This window comes from Dipodomys merriami, unplaced genomic scaffold, assembly GCF_024711535.1.
Source record: "Dipodomys merriami isolate MVZ:Mamm:240054 unplaced genomic scaffold, mDipMer1.0.p SCAF_6, whole genome shotgun sequence".
Taxonomy (NCBI): Eukaryota; Metazoa; Chordata; class Mammalia; order Rodentia; family Heteromyidae; genus Dipodomys; species Dipodomys merriami.
Window position 1 is genome coordinate 65,874,807 of NW_027206179.1, and position 15,156 is coordinate 65,889,962.

General features: G+C 48.4%; 1 protein-coding gene across 1 annotated transcript; it reads right to left on the minus strand.

Moving 5' to 3' along the window:
• Positions 1 to 6,491: 6,491 nt before the first annotated feature.
• Pdx1 (pancreatic and duodenal homeobox 1) lies at positions 6,492 to 11,962 on the minus strand. The gene is made up of 2 exons (XM_070003318.1): positions 11,557 to 11,962; positions 6,492 to 6,937 (listed from the first exon to the last, which is right to left on the minus strand). Exons 1-2 carry the CDS (start codon positions 11,960 to 11,962, stop codon positions 6,492 to 6,494), a joined length of 852 nt encoding a protein of 283 aa, XP_069859419.1.
• Between the last annotated feature and the right edge of the window lie 3,194 nt (positions 11,963 to 15,156).

Genomic DNA, 15,156 nt, shown 5'->3' on the forward strand with positions numbered 1-15,156 from the left:
GGTTTAAAGCCAGTTTGGAAAAGACAGTTTTTAAATCCCCCCTCTTTTTTTTTTTTTGGTGCAGGTAGGTCCTGGGACCAGCGCCCGGCACTTCTGGCTTTTTATGAGTAGTTTATTGGAGATAAGAGTCTTACAGACTTTCCTGCCCAGGATGGCTTAGAACCATGATCCTCAGATCTCAACCTCATGAGTAAATAGGATTACATGTATGAGCCACCTAAGTTTGTCTTTTACTCCAAGCCACCAGCAGAAAGCCAAAAATGAAGGTGTGGTTCATGTTTGAGCACAAGCCTTAAGTGAAAAAGCCAAAGGAGAGCCTTCGGCCCTGAGTTCAAGCTCCAGCACATACACACACACACACACAAAAGATTCAGCTGGGTGCTGGTGGCTCATGCCTGTAATCTTAGCTACTCAGGAGGCTGAAATCTGAGAATTATAGTTCAAAGCCAGCCCACGTAGGAAAGTCCATGAGACTCTTAACTCCAATTAACCACCAGAAAACTGGAAGTGGAGCTAGGGCTCAAAGTAGTAGGGTGCTAGCCTTAAGAAGAAAAGTTCACAGACAGAACCTAGGCCCTGAGTTTAAGCCCCATGACTGACAAAAAACAAACAAAGAAAAAACAAGAAAGAAAGGCTCAAGTGTTGGAAGAAACTAGTGTTTTTAAAGAAACTAGTTTTTAAAGTTTTTAAAGAAACTAGTGTTTCACCAGAAGTATATTCTTCACCGACAGACAGATTTCATAGAAATATTTCACTATTTCACCCTGTCCAGGGTGCTGAGAAGAAAAAAAACCCTTTTATTTATTTAATTTTTTTTGTGTGTGCTGTTGCTAAGACTTAAAATCAGGGCCCTGGGTTCTCCCTTGGCTTTTTCAGATAAAGTATGGTGATCTGCCACTTGGGCTACAGGTCTATTTCTGGCTTTTTGGGATAAGTCTAATGGACTTCCCTGCCTGGTCTGGATTTGAACTGCAATCCTCAGATCTGTCTCCTAAGTAGCTAAGGTTATAGGCATGAGTTCTCTAGTGCCCAGCAACTATATATTTCTCTTTTTCTTTTCTTTTCTTAAATTTTTTGGTCAGTTGTGGGGCTTGAGCTTGGGTCCTGGGTGCTGGTCCTGAGCTCCTTTTGCTCAAGGCTAGTGCTCTGCCACTTGGAGCCACAGCTCCACTTCCAGTTTTCTTCTGGTTAACTGGAGATGAGTCTTAGGGCTTTTGATCCTCAGATCTCAGCTTCTCTGAGTAGCTAGGATTATAGGTGTGAGCTATCAGTGCAGGCAATTATTCATTTTTGAATTCAGCCAGGTGTCCTTTCTTTTCTTTTCCACTGGTTCTGAGGACAAAAGGAAGCATGAAAGAAGACTTATGTCTTACCTAACTCCTGTATGCTTTTTCTCAGTGGAGAAGCCCATGTATACAAAGGAGAAATAATCGGCTCTTATTATACTCTGGTCTAGAAACTTACTCTTTCAGCATTAAACCCAAATAAATTATGCATGTATTTATTGCAATAAATCCAAACTACAGTGTTTTCAATTTGCTTAATTTTTAGATATTTATTTTGTAGCTTTTATGGTTTTACAGAGCTAGTAGAAGTAGAAATAAATAGATACATCAATTTCAAGATGATGTGGCATCACTTTGGGAAATGGCCACATCTCTAGACTTAAGTGTTTTAGTGTATGTTCAAACAGATTTTTATGATTTTTCATAACCCCATACTTTCAGAAATCAGGAGAAATGGGAATCAGGGAAAGAGTAGAGTGGATTTAAATAATGTTACATCAAATTTTGTTATGCGTATTACTAGAACCCAGGTGTCAATGGCTCACATCTGTATTTCTAGCTGTTCAGGAGGCTGAGATCTGAGGATTGTGGTTCAAATTCAAAGCTAGTCCATGGACTAACCACCAAAAAATCTGGAGGTGGAGCTGTGGTTCAAGTAGTGCACCAGCCTTGAGGGGAAAAAAATGAGGTCCTGAATTGAAGCCCCAGTACTGTCACAATAATAATAATAATAATCATCATCATCATCACTAGAAATGAATATACAGTGTACTTCATAATTCAGACAAGAATCTTGAATATTGTTGACATGATATGTACCTAATGTGTCTTTATCCTTTATACAATGGTTAATGCAATTCAGCTTGAATTGATAAAATACGGCTTAAAATTAGATGTGCCTATCTTTTCAAAAGCCAGGGCATCTCATTGATGGAGAAAAGGATGTGTATTGTACTGGATGGAAGCCAGGGCATTATGCAAGCTAGACAAGTGTTCTGCCACTGAGCTAGCTACACAGCAGCCTGAAGGGGAAAAAATTAGGAGGACAAGTAACAATAGAGTTTATCATGCTTTTCCCATCTCATAGATATGCAAATATACTTTACTATGGGAACTTGTCATTGACAAGTTATTGATTACTAGCCAAAGACTTGACACATATCAGCAAGCCACTTTCACTCTTTAGAGCCATTGTTTGCAGAGTTTGATCTCTCCTTCTTACTCAACTTCCTGCTGACCTCTTTCCCTGCATCAAGCTGTCTGTCTACAGATATCAATTTCCAGAAGGCTGGTCAAGATCTGCGGAGACACTGCTTCATTCTCAGGTTGTTTTCAGGAACACCTTTTTGCTTCTGCTACCATGGCTCAGTTTGTCATTCTTTTAGGGGTCCCAGGGCTTGTTTTTGCTAGTTAACTGGAGATCAAGTTTTGTGAACTTTCCTATCCAGGTTTGATCCTCCAGTTCTCAGCCTTCTAAGTAGCTAGAGTTATAGGAGTGAGGAGCCATTAACATTAAACTTTTATTACCTCTATTATTTTCCAAAATCTAGCTTGTCAGAGCTAGACTGGAATAAAATTTGATTTGATATTAACTGAAAATATACTTCATCTGACCTTCCTAAATGACCTAATATTCAAGGAGGTTTACAGGTGAAGCTGATAAAGTTACAAAATATTTTAGTTATGAACTAAATTTTTCTTAGAAATGATTTAAGCCCGCCACTGGTGGTTCCTGCCTGTAATCCTAGCTACAAAGGAGGTTGGGATATGAGGATCATAGTCAAAGCCAGCTCAGGCAGGAAACCCACAAAAAGCCAGTGGCTCAAGTGGTAGAGTTCTAGCCTTGGGGGGGGGGAAGCTAAAGGACAGTGTTTAGGCCCTGAGTTCAAGCCCTAGGACTGGCAGCAAAAATATTTTAAAATTCCATATTCAGTGCTATAAGAATCTGTCAGCTTCTACAAAAGTTTCATTCTGTATCCTTCTAAAGATAGATAGCTGGGCACCAGTGGCTTGTGCCTTGTAATCTTAGCTGCTTCGAAGGCTGAGAATTGAGGATCACAGTTTGAAGCCAGCCTGGTCAGTAAAGTCCCTGAGACTCAATGAACCACTAAAAAAGGACCAGAAGTGGAGTTGTGGCTCAAGTGTTAGAACATCAGCCTTGAGCTGAAAATGCTAAGGAACAGTGCTCCGGCCTCTAATTTCCAATAGTAGTACTAGCTAGTGCGTGCGTACACACCCCCACCGCCACCGCCGCCACCACCTCTGAGATGTTCTTATTGTGCAATATGGGTTGAGCTTGACATGAGAACTTGGAGTAGCTGATAGCCTATCCTCAGGAAGAAATAATAAATCGGGGGAATAAGAGGCTTTTTGTTTCCGATCCACTTTAGATGCTGTGTGATAGACTCTGCTTCCCAGACTGGGGCTGGGGACCAGTAGGACTTCAAGAAGCTCCCAGGATGTCTTCTGAGCTCCGCCTGACCCTCCCCTACCCCGCCTCCACCGCGTGCAGGGGTGTTCTCGCTAGTTCTCCACCATAACTCCCATTTTTTCAGTGGCTTGCGTGTGAAGTGTGAGCCCGTGTGCAGTGAAGACCCAGGGCGCGATTTCCCAGGGCTCCGCAACTGTGGCCGAGCCGGGACGTGCGGGCAGCAGCGCGCGCCGGGAGCGCTGGCGATCGTGCGCATCACCCAGCGGCGCGCCACTCCACGCACGGACCTGGCCACAGGGCTGAAGATGACAAGAGGAACATTGGGGCTGGTAGCTCAGGGCTGTGGCGGTGCACGCGGGCGTGTGGGCGCCTCGGGCAGAGCCTGGCTGGGCCGGGGTGGGGGGGCGGTGTGGGCGGCGCTCGCTCAGGCCCTAGCCAAAGACGCAGCGCTACCGGCGCGCTAGGACAGACTGGGAGCCTCGCCCCGCACCGGGCAGGGAGTGGGTTGGGTTTGCAGCCCAAATTCCTTCTTGGCGCTCGAGAGGACAGGTCCTGTCCAACTGGACACCAAAGCTCCAGCAAGACCCACCAGGTGAGGGAAACAAAGGAGCTTATGTATAAGGAAACATTACAATCAGACCTGCAGTGCTCACCTAGGGTGGGTACAGGTTCCAGAATCAGATTAACAGTAAGGACTTGTCTTCTGATTAATGGTGATGATGGTCATAGAACAATAGTAATTGTGGAGGGAAGACTGCTATCTAGCTAATTAATTGGGAGATTATTATTATTATTATTATTATTATTATTATTATTTTGTCGGTAGTGGGGCTTGAACACTCTGTCTTGGCTTTCTTGCTCATGGCCACTGATCTATCACTTGAGCCACATCTCCCGTGTGGCATTTTGCTACTACATTGGAGATGAGAATTTTTCTGCCAAGATCGACTTCAAACTGCTATCCTCTAGACCTCAGCCTCCTGAGTAGTTGGGATCAAATATGTAAGCTTCTGGCAACCAGCGGTATTCTTTGGTTTAAACTTCACAGCTAATTCAAGAGGTGGTACAAAATTTGCCTCCACTTTGATGCAGAAGAAAAATAAGGTGTAGAGAGCTTGAATACTTTTATCGAGGTAATGGACCAATATTTGAAGGTCCCTGGGTTCCAACACAGATGTGTTTCATTCTAGAGACTGCCTGGATGCTCACTGTGAGAAAGTTACATTTTTGATCCACAAGACTTCTCTCAATGGGGTTGTGATTACATTTCTTTGAGAGGCAAACAAAACAAAACAAAAATGCCGAGTGTCTCTCTGTATAAAAGAAGATAAAAGTAATGACTCCAAGCAGGAGCCACAGGAGTGCTCAGGAGATATGTGGTTCTTATAGGGCCAAAGCCTTCCAGAGAGCAGGAACTGGATGGCTCCTGGAGTCAGAAACCCACAGTTTGGACAATGTCCAGACACCTTTGATCTAACATCTACCCTGGAGTCAGAGACCAAAGCAATATCTTCTTTGGAAGAATCAGTCTGCAGCTATGGGGTGAATGGAAGAGAAGGTCTGGTGGGCTGCTCTTGGCTATGGCTTCAGTCAGTGTTAGACATCAGCAACTGGGAACTTCTGAAGCTCTAGGCTGACATGCCTGAGAAAGTCATCTCAAAATAGATTTTAAAATAAAACAAAAACACAAACACTGCAACCATACACCAACCCCATCTCAAAACCTACGTGTGATGTTTACATGTTTTTCTGTGGTTAGTACTGAGGGAAAAAAAGGAGAATCAAGTCTCACTGTCTCTTATGTTATTTGTATTTATTAGGTTTTTTTTTTTTTTTTTCCATAAACACGGCCTGAATGCAAGGCCCACACCTTGAACCGAGCAACTGACCTGGAAACTACAAACCTGATTGTAAAGAGCTGTTTGGGCATTAAATAAACAAATGAAAACAACCATTTTCCCCAAACCCTCATATCATGTACATTTTCATCCTTGCTAAAAATGTAAGAATCAGACAGATGTTAGTTTCCAAGTTGAACTAGGTCACTGGTGTGAGATGCTTGCCTTCAACGCAGTTTCTGCTGCTCTGGCGACCCACATGAAATCCACATCCTAAACAGAATTCTCTGAATACCTTTAGTTTCTTCATCATCCAGAGTCTACAGTCCCGGCAGCTTTGAAGGAATTTTCTTCAGAGGAAAGGGGTGCAGTTTGAAAAGGTGTCTGCTAACAAATCTGGCTAGAGGAGAGAAAGGAGAAGGAGAAGAGGAGGAAGAATGAGGAGAAGGACTCATTCTACTTCATAGGATCAATTTCAATCTGAAATTCCTTTTAATTTCATGGATTTCCTTTTAACTATTTTAAAACATCAATTGGTCGCCTGAATACGAGGGCCACCACGTTTCTGGGCACCCAGTCCAGTTCTTCTGCGCATTGCGTTTTGTACATTTCCCGTTGACCTGAATAGTCAGCTTCTTGAATAGGAACCAAGATGGACATCACTATTCTGATCATGTCACCAGAGCAGGCTGTAAATATTTCGGAAACCTCTGTTTCTTTTTTTCCAGAAACTCTGCCAGCATCTCCTGGGCCGCACCCCGATTGGCACACACGCCTGGAAGAACGGGTTCTCCCTGTGAGCGTCTAGGTTGGGCCCCAAAGTACGTACCCTATCCAACTGCCCGGCCCATGTCCATACCCAGGGTCCCTGGCCCGAACCCCCTCCTCCGCTTGTGGTCTGGTCCAACCAGCGGGGCAGTGTGCAGCCCCGGTCTCTCAGTGCGGTTCCTGCGGCCGCTGGGGCGCCACGTTGGAGGGCTGTGGCGACGTGCTAAGGCCCGGCGGCAAGCGCCCCTCTCGGGCGGCTGCGGGAGCACTCGGTGGCACAGCACCGCCCGGAGGTGGCGACGGCGGTAGTGCCAACAGCTCCTCGCCCGAAGTCACAACGCAGTCCTGCTCGGGCTCCGCTCCTCCGCCACTGCCGGTGGCAGTCCCACCACCTCGCTTCTTGTCCTCCTCCTTTTTCCACTTCATGCGTCGGTTCTGGAACCAGATCTTGATGTGTCTCTCGGTCAAGTTCAGCATCACTGCCAACTCCACTCGGCGTGGCCGGGAGATGTACTTGTTGAACAGAAACTCCTTCTCCAGCTCCAGCAACTGCGAGCGCGTATAGGCTGTGCGCGTTCGCTTGTTCTCCTCCGGCTCCGCCGCATAGGCGCTGCCTGCGGGGAGACACAATCCGTGAGTGTGGCCAAGGGACCCCGATCTAGCCCACCCCACGCAGTCCATCCCTTTAATCCCTGCTCTGAGAGCTATCGTTCCCCAGCTGTTGTCACTAGAGCCACTGAATCCCAGCTTCTTGTCCCAGAGCCCAGTGGAGGTGCACGCTGACCTATTTCTTGGAGGCCAAAGCTGTTCAGGTTCTTACTGTGAACCATTCATGGGCTCATTCAACAGGTATTCGGGCTGAGGCTAATTATAATGCACAGACTCTACATTTGACATTGAATCAATTCTATGTAGGCAATAAAGCGCCTTTAACCCAGTACTCGAAAACAAAACTTTCCCAGTAAAAAAGCATTTTAGCTAGGCACCAGTGGCTCACATTGCGATCCTAGCTACTCAGGAGGCTGACGTCTAAGGATCGCTGTCTGAAGCCAGCCCAGACAAGAAAGTCTGTGAAACTGTAATCTCTGATGAACTTCCAAGAAGTTGGAAGTGGAGCTCAAATGGCAGAGTGCTAGCTTTGAGGGGGAGGGAGGAAACTCAAGACAGCACCTAGCTCCCGAGTTCAAGCCCCAGAGTGGCACAAAAAAGAAAAGGGAGAAAAGAAAAGAAAGAGAAATAAAGAAAAAGAAAACATTTTAGATGCCTATTCAATCTCTACATGGACATGTAACTGGTGAGCATTTCAACACCGATATTTAGCAAGTATATTATTTCCCTCCTTTGTTCACCATTTGATTCAAACAGTAACCATCTAAATCCAGTGACTGAATTCATCATCTACTAATGGGTGGCAGTTTGAAAATCCCTGCATTGAGACAAGTTAAGACACATTTTTTTTGTTATTATATATCCATCCATTTTGTATTCTTTCTCTTTCTAGAGAAACATGTAGAGTTTATAAGTTAAATGATAATGAATCTCTTCTTGAGAAGTGGCAATTTCTCTATTATTGTTAGTTGAACCTTTGTCCTTTCCCTGTCTGCGTGGAGAAGGAATGCTTTTGTGAGAAGATCACCGTTTGGCGGGGACCCGGATAGTCTCAGATTCTGTGCCCAGTGCCCCAAATGCTGGCAGAGGCCGAAAGAGTGATGGTACTGAGGCCGGCCAGAGCCTGCTGCGGGTCTCAGAATCCAGAGGAGAAAGGGGTAGGGTAGAAACCAGTCCTTCAGGGGGTCCGGTGGCTCCCCGCCCAAATTCCTGCCTCCAGTAAGCCCGAGTAAGGAAAGTGTGCGGGACCTTCGGTGTTTGCCACTGAGCGCGCGCTCTCCCTCTCACCCCTCTCTCCCTCCCTCCCTCTCTCCCTTCCTGCCCTCCCCCCCATCTTTTCGGTGCTAAGTACCACCTGCACTCGGGCTGTGATTTCTGGCATTGAAGCTTCAGCAAATTTCTGGTTAAGAGACTTAACTCGCTGTGTTTCAGGACAGAGGTAGGGGATACTTCTCCAGGAACTGAAAGTCAAGTGTGTGGGGAGGGCGAAGGATACATTTCGCACTGGCCCTGCCCAAGTTTCTCCTCGGGCCGAAAGGAAGCGCCCGAAGCCGAGAAAGAGAGGCCTTTTCGTTAATGGCATCATCCTGGTCCGGGGAGAGCATCTCCAAGTCTTCCCTGTCCTGGGGGAGAGGCCCAACCAGCCTTTGGGAGGAAGTATAAAAAGGTTGTTTGACCCAATTCTAATTCCTTCGGACTCGGCTCTTGTGCAGACCTGTGGGGTTTCCCTGAGAGGCTACAGGGGCCCCACTGCTCTGAAGCAAGCGTGTGCCCAGGTGGTCAGGACAAGAGGTGGAAGTTGGGGGTGGAGGCTGTTGGTGGGTCCCCAATCCGGGCCATTCGCGGAGACGCAGGTTGAGCGTTGTAAGTTCGCTAGGCGATGTCAGTGGCTCAGCTCGGTCAGATCAAGGTTTTCATTAGTCTCTAATGTCACTAGTACTTGGTATTCCTACCGAGCCCTGATCAAGTTGCCCCTCCCAGGGGGTGTGAAACCCTACAAAACACCGCAGGTGTATCCCCCCAAACCCTTTAAGCTCTCCTCTTTGGAAAGTTTCCCTGAAGGACCTAGGAGACAACACCAGAGCCTTTAAAACAGCCAGGGGTGGGTGGTGGGGTGCGCTCGGAGAGACTGGCTCTTTCCCCAAGGATGAGAGCGCAGGGGTCAGGCAAAGGCCTGTTCCACCCAGACATTGCAATCTAGGAATATGGACTTCCCAAAATGTTCCTCCACCCCAGACAAGGTAATTCATTTTCCTGTGGATTTTACTTTCTGGATTACTGACACCTCCAAACCCAAAGCTTCTCGAGTTTAGCCGGTGGACCACATGGCTTTGGGCAAGGATCGAAAGTCACCCACCTCTCTTCCACCCCCTTTTCCCAAAGAAGTTCCAGGCCAATTGGGCGGAGCTGGGGACAGGCCACGGTCCCAGCCTGGGTCCCAGTCCCGGGAGAGGGAAAGGCAGTCTTTTTCAGGAAACAACCAGCGAAGGCAAGTTTTCCCGCCTCCCAAGAACCCCGCGTTATTGGGAAGTATATAAATGGTTACAAATGAATTAACCGAAGTATAATAGACTCAGTGGAGACCTCAAACAGTATAATCTTTTAGAAAGACTAGGTCAAAGCCCAACAAGATCAAGAAATGGGTACTTCCAAGGTTGGGGACCAAGGGGAGATGGATAGATATATGAAGGGGGTGGGGAAGAGAGAAGAATGCAGTCAAGAATTTGTTGTATATACCACAAAATGAAGAATAGGGAAGGGGGATGGAAGGGGGGTGAGAATATTGAACAGGGTGATGCTGATTGAGATGTATTGCATTCAAGGGACAGTAGGAGGAAAACAAAGTAGGGGGTAACAATATTCGACAAGAAAAGTACTCATTACCTTACTCAGGTAACTGTAACCCCTCTGTAAGCATCTTTATAAGAAAATAAAAATTTAAAAAGATGTATTGCATTCGTAAACTGCTTTTGTATGATAATGATAATGAATGATAGTGATGATGATGATGATAATAATAATAATAATAATAATACGATGACGAAGAAGAACCCCATGACCGAAAACTCTAGTGTCTGTTCCTGACTGGATAGGTAACCTGAGACGACCCGGCCGCATCTGGCACCGACATTAGTGGAGTTTTTGCCGGTCCTGGCCACAACCACAGCCTAGTCTGGGTCCTGTCGCATCTCGGAAACTGCGCCCTAATGATAAGAAAAGTGAAGAAGCACAAGGCGAGCCCCGAGACCTTGAGCGAACCCTTCCTGGTTAAAAGCCTGGCTTGGCGGCTGAGGATTCTCAAGATGCTGCCAACTCAAGCTTCTTCCCACCGAGAAGAGGAGGAGGAGGAAGAGGGGGAAGAGGAGGAAGAGGAGAAGGAGGAGGAGGAGGAGGAGGAGGAGGAAGAGGGGGAGGAGGAGGAAGAGGAGAAGGAGGAGGAGGAGGAAGAGGAGGAGGAGGAGGAGGAGGAGGAGGAGGAGGAGGAAGAGAAAGGGGAGGAAAAAAGAAAAGAACAGAAAAAGAAAGAAAGAAAGAAAGAAAGAAAGAAAGAAAGAAAGAAAGAAAGAAAGAAAGAAAAAGAAAGAACCGCAATTATTTGCAATACAGGTGTGACCAGAGTGGCTGCGGTGCGGAAGAGATAACATTGTGTCTTGGGCACAAACCGCCGGAAACTCACTCCAAGATTGGGAAAAGGGAGCTGGGACTTGCTCGGCGCCCTCGCCTCCCGGCGCCGGGCAAGAGCAGTGACAAGTGGGAGCCCAGGATCGAGGGAGCCGCGGGGGGACCCGGCTTCTCGGAGCAAACTGTGCGGGAAAGGCCTCCCTCCTTCTGCAGACCTACTTCCTGGAGCCGAGCGAGGGGATCCGGAATATCTTTGAGAAGTTCGTGAGCATCTCAGGCACCTGGCCCGGTACTAGGCTCCGGGGAGGAGCGGTCGGTTGGTCTTCAGCCTGGTGAGCCCCTCGCGTTGCGTCGTCCCTTCCCTGTATACAGCGCCATCCCCTTTCTCCACCTCGGGGGGCGCCTGACACTTTGGGGAATTGAGTGGATACATTTTTACTTTTTCTTTCCTCTTTATGCATCTACCCTGCGGTCCCTGGAGAGCTTGAGTTTCTTCTCCCGGACAGGTCAGGAGGAGTGAGCCAATGTGAGTTCAGATTTTCTCTGGCAGAGGTAAAAGAAATCCTGCTCCCTCTCCAGCCCCCCTCCCCCCGCATTTGATACTCAAGGGTCCTGGGGTGTTAGATCCCCTGTTGAAGAAAGACCTTGCTCTAAATCTGGGTAGGCCTCTGCTTTTGGGGGGCAGGGGACGGGGGCAGTGGGATTCTGGAGCTAAGAAGGATTCAAAGTACAAGAAAAGAAAAGATTGAAGTTCTCAGAAAAGTGTGTGTGTGTGTGTGTGTGTGTGTGTGTGTGTGTGTGTGTGTGTGTGTGTGTATACGAGGCTCCCAAATAGACCAAAAAGGCTTTTTCTGCCGCAGAATGGCCTCGTTGGTTCCTGGATATAGTTTATTCCACGTCGGTGTTTTGGATTGCCTCCGGGGAGCGCTTGGACGCTCTCTGATCCAGGCGGCTGAATCCACAGCCAGAGAAGAAGAGAAAGGGACTAAAGAGCCAGGCTTACCTGCCCACTGGCCTTTCCACGCGTGAGCTTTGGTGGACTTCATCCACGGGAAAGGTAGCTGCACACGGCTTGGCTCTTCCAGGACCCCTGACTCCGTTCCATCCGGGAAGGGCCCGGCGGGCGGGTGGGGGAGCGCAAGCTGAGCAGGGAGGTGGTGGTGGAGGTGCACCAGGGCAGGGTCGTCGGCGAGAGGGGGCACCTCATAGGGGGAGATGTCCGGGGGGCTTCCTTGCTCCAGAGCCCCCAATGTGCCAGGGAATGGAGGCGGCGGTGGCGGCGGGGGCTGGCGGCCCATGTACAGGCACGCCGGGGGACTGGCGCTGAACTCAGGTATCGGAGCCCTCTGGAACGCACACGGGTCCTTGTAAAGCTGAGGGGCCGCGTAGTACTGCTCCTCACCATTCATAGTGCTAGCCCAGAGCTGGGGACCAGGAGTCAGGAGTTGGGAGCTTTCAGCCAGATCGAGGCTCTGTGCGGAGCCCTCCCACTCCCCTCGCGGGCCCCCTGCGCTTTGACAGGTCTCCACTGTTCTCCTGGGGAGGATCCTGGGGCCTGCGGGGACAGAAGAGCTGGCCGCCGCGCGTCATAGGCTCTGAGGTGCCCCACGTGGCTCAGCCTGGGGCCATTATTGGCCTAGCTGCTGGCCATAAGAAGCAAGCAAGGCCCAGGAACCCGAGAGCACCTGCATTTGTGTTACGTTTCTTTCTTAGCTGAGAGGCCTGTATTGCGTAGCTGGCTGAGCTCTCCAGTGAGTGTGTTGTGGGCGCACTAATATTAGAACTGGGATTCATGGGCTAGAACCTCAGCTAACTTTAAATGTCTCCATGTCCTTGTATCTGAGACTATTTTCCCAATAAAATAGACATGTTAAGACTGTATGGACTGTATGTTTTTAAGAGACTGTCACAAACGTTTTTAAGAAACGGTTGCAGATTTCAGCTTCTCAGTTGCAACTTGCTTCTATTTCATTCATGAAGTTTGTTTATAATTACCCATGCCGTCAAGAAAGGAGCACACACAATCCTACATTCATTGTGCTTTATCTGTACCTGTACTCCTGGTACTTCTGGGTCGTAAACTGTAACTTTGGAAGCGATCACACTGCCTTAAATCCTTTGCAAAACTATTTTTATTTATTTGTGTGTTTATTCATTTATTTGTGCTGGTACTGTGGCTTGAACTCAGGGTCTGAGCATGGTCTCTTAGCATTTTTTGCTCAAGGCTGGTGATCTACCACTTAGAGCCACAGCTCTAATTTCAGCTTTAATTTTTTTTCCCTTTCTGTTTAATTGAAGAGTCTCACAGACTTTCCTGTCCTAGCTGGCTGTCAATCACAGCCCTTAGACCTGAGCCTCCTGAGTAGCTAGGATTTACAGGAGTAAGCCCCCAATGCCAGACTTAAAATTTTTTTTTTCCTTTCTTAAACCCAAGGTTCTTATTAATTTTGATTTTTAGAATTGGGGTCTGCTTGCTCAGCACGTAGTTTCCTAATGCTGAGGAAATAGGGTCCTTGTGGTTGAGACTCTGGGGGGAAGGACTGGGCACTGGTTTCTGGATCCTTGATGAGTCTCTGGGATCCCATGATCTCAGGCTAAGTCTGGCCTTGGAGAGTGGCTTCTCTCCCCCTCCCCCTGTGCACTTACTGTAAACGACAGACTACTTCCCAGGGGAGATGGAGATGGCTCCCAGTCACTTTCCTAGGCAGGACCGAGGTTGCAGACGGGACAGCCAGGGCCACCAGGGCCAGCCTACTGTCCTGAAGCCATCACTTCCCGGCAGTAGCCACAGAGGGTTTTAGAAAATTTGTAACGCCATTGCAGAAAAGCTTCTACAAAAGACAGCACGAACCCCGGGCAGCCAACCAAGAAGGGGGAAAAAATCACTGCAATCTTTCTCGTCTAAATGACAAATTCACATCCCGTGGGAGATTTTAATGTATTTTTTTCTGCGGAAGCGATCTCTTTGAAATACGACCAGATTAGTGAATATGCTTTATTTTCATGAAGAGAAAAGAAAAGGAATCCAGTGGAGACTGCAGATTCTTTTTCTCTTGTGGAGCGATGCCCCCCCACCCCGTCTTCAAAGTCGCCTTGTGTAGAATGAGGGCCACGGCGTGGGCCCCCCATCCCCCCGGGCCCGGGAGCGGCACTGCAGCCTCCTGGCTATAGTGGTAGACGCTCGAGTTTCTAACCAAGTAGCGCCCGTCCGAGAGACGTCCAGCAGGCAGGGAGAGTTGGGGCGATTTCTCAGGGAAAAGGGCCACCTGTGTGTGGCACAAGGAGGCCCCCGGGAAGTGAAAGGCCTTGGGACCCGCTCCCCTAATCTCTACACGCCCGCGTCAATGAGTTCATTGTTCACGGGGCCCGCGGAGAACCGCTGCTATCACCTGGGCCGCGAGTGACCACATCGATCGGAAGAACGGGGCCGAGGGGGGGGGGGGGTGCCCCGTCCCGGCGTATCGACCCTCGGAGATAATCTGCCCAGGCGCCACGGGTTGACTTGGCGACGCGGTTATGCGGTTACGGTTACGTTGGGGACCGTGAGCTCCGCTCTCGCTGGCTGCTGCGGACAAAGATCTGCACCTTTCTCCTCCTCCTCCACCCCGCTCTGCCCCCCGCCTTCATGTCCCCATTTCGCCCCTCCTGGACACCCCTGCTCCCCAGCCCTCTCCTCTCTTCCCCACCTTACCTGCCACCCCCAGAGTGTTTACTTTGCACTTCTCGTTTAATTGCACATTTCTGGAACTCGGTCTCCATGTAGATGCTTCATTAGCTCCCTTTTATTTTATTTTATTTTATTTATTTTTTGCTAGGCCTTGCAGAAAAAGGCCCTCCGGCAAAACCCCCAGGCAGCCTGGCTGAGCAAAATAAGGCAAGAAATGTGGGCTGGAGCTCACAACTTTCACTACTGACCTTTTCTGAGGTCTGCTTCCCTAAGGGGCCAGGGAACAAAGATCAACCACTTATGATTATTCTTTGGCAGGTCCAAGCTGGTGGGATTTTTTGGTTGGCTGATGAACAACTTATCTGTCCATAGGGAAAACGCATCCAGTGGAACTGTTCACTGAGCAAGATTGAGTATTGTATCCAGGAGCGGGTGTTTTACCCTGTAATTCTAATTTACCCAGGAGGCTGAGATTTGAGGATCGTGGTTCGAAGCCAGCTTAGACAGAGAAGTCCATGAAACTCTTCTCTCCAATTAACCAGCAAAAAACCCGGAAGTGGAGCTATGGCTCAAGTGGTAGAGGGTCAACTTTGAGGAAAAAAAAAAAGCTAAGGAGCAGCGCCTAGGCTCCGAGTTCATGCCCTAGGCATTAAAAAAAAAATCAGGTATTGTAATTCTCTATGGATAGAGCTCCGGGTATCATAAACTCGCAAAGCCCATTACAGGTGAAATGCGTTTCCGCTCCAAATCTTCCCAAGCCTGTGGCCCCTCCGCCTGCCTGGCCACTAACAGGCCCAGGCCATTAGGCAAGCGCCTTCCCAAGCCATTTAACAGCGGCTCTTATGGATAAATAAACAGAAAGGGCTGTAAACCAATTATAGTGTGGACAGTGAAAAAGTCGTTTATTAGCAGGACGTCCTGATAGTCCTCACTGAT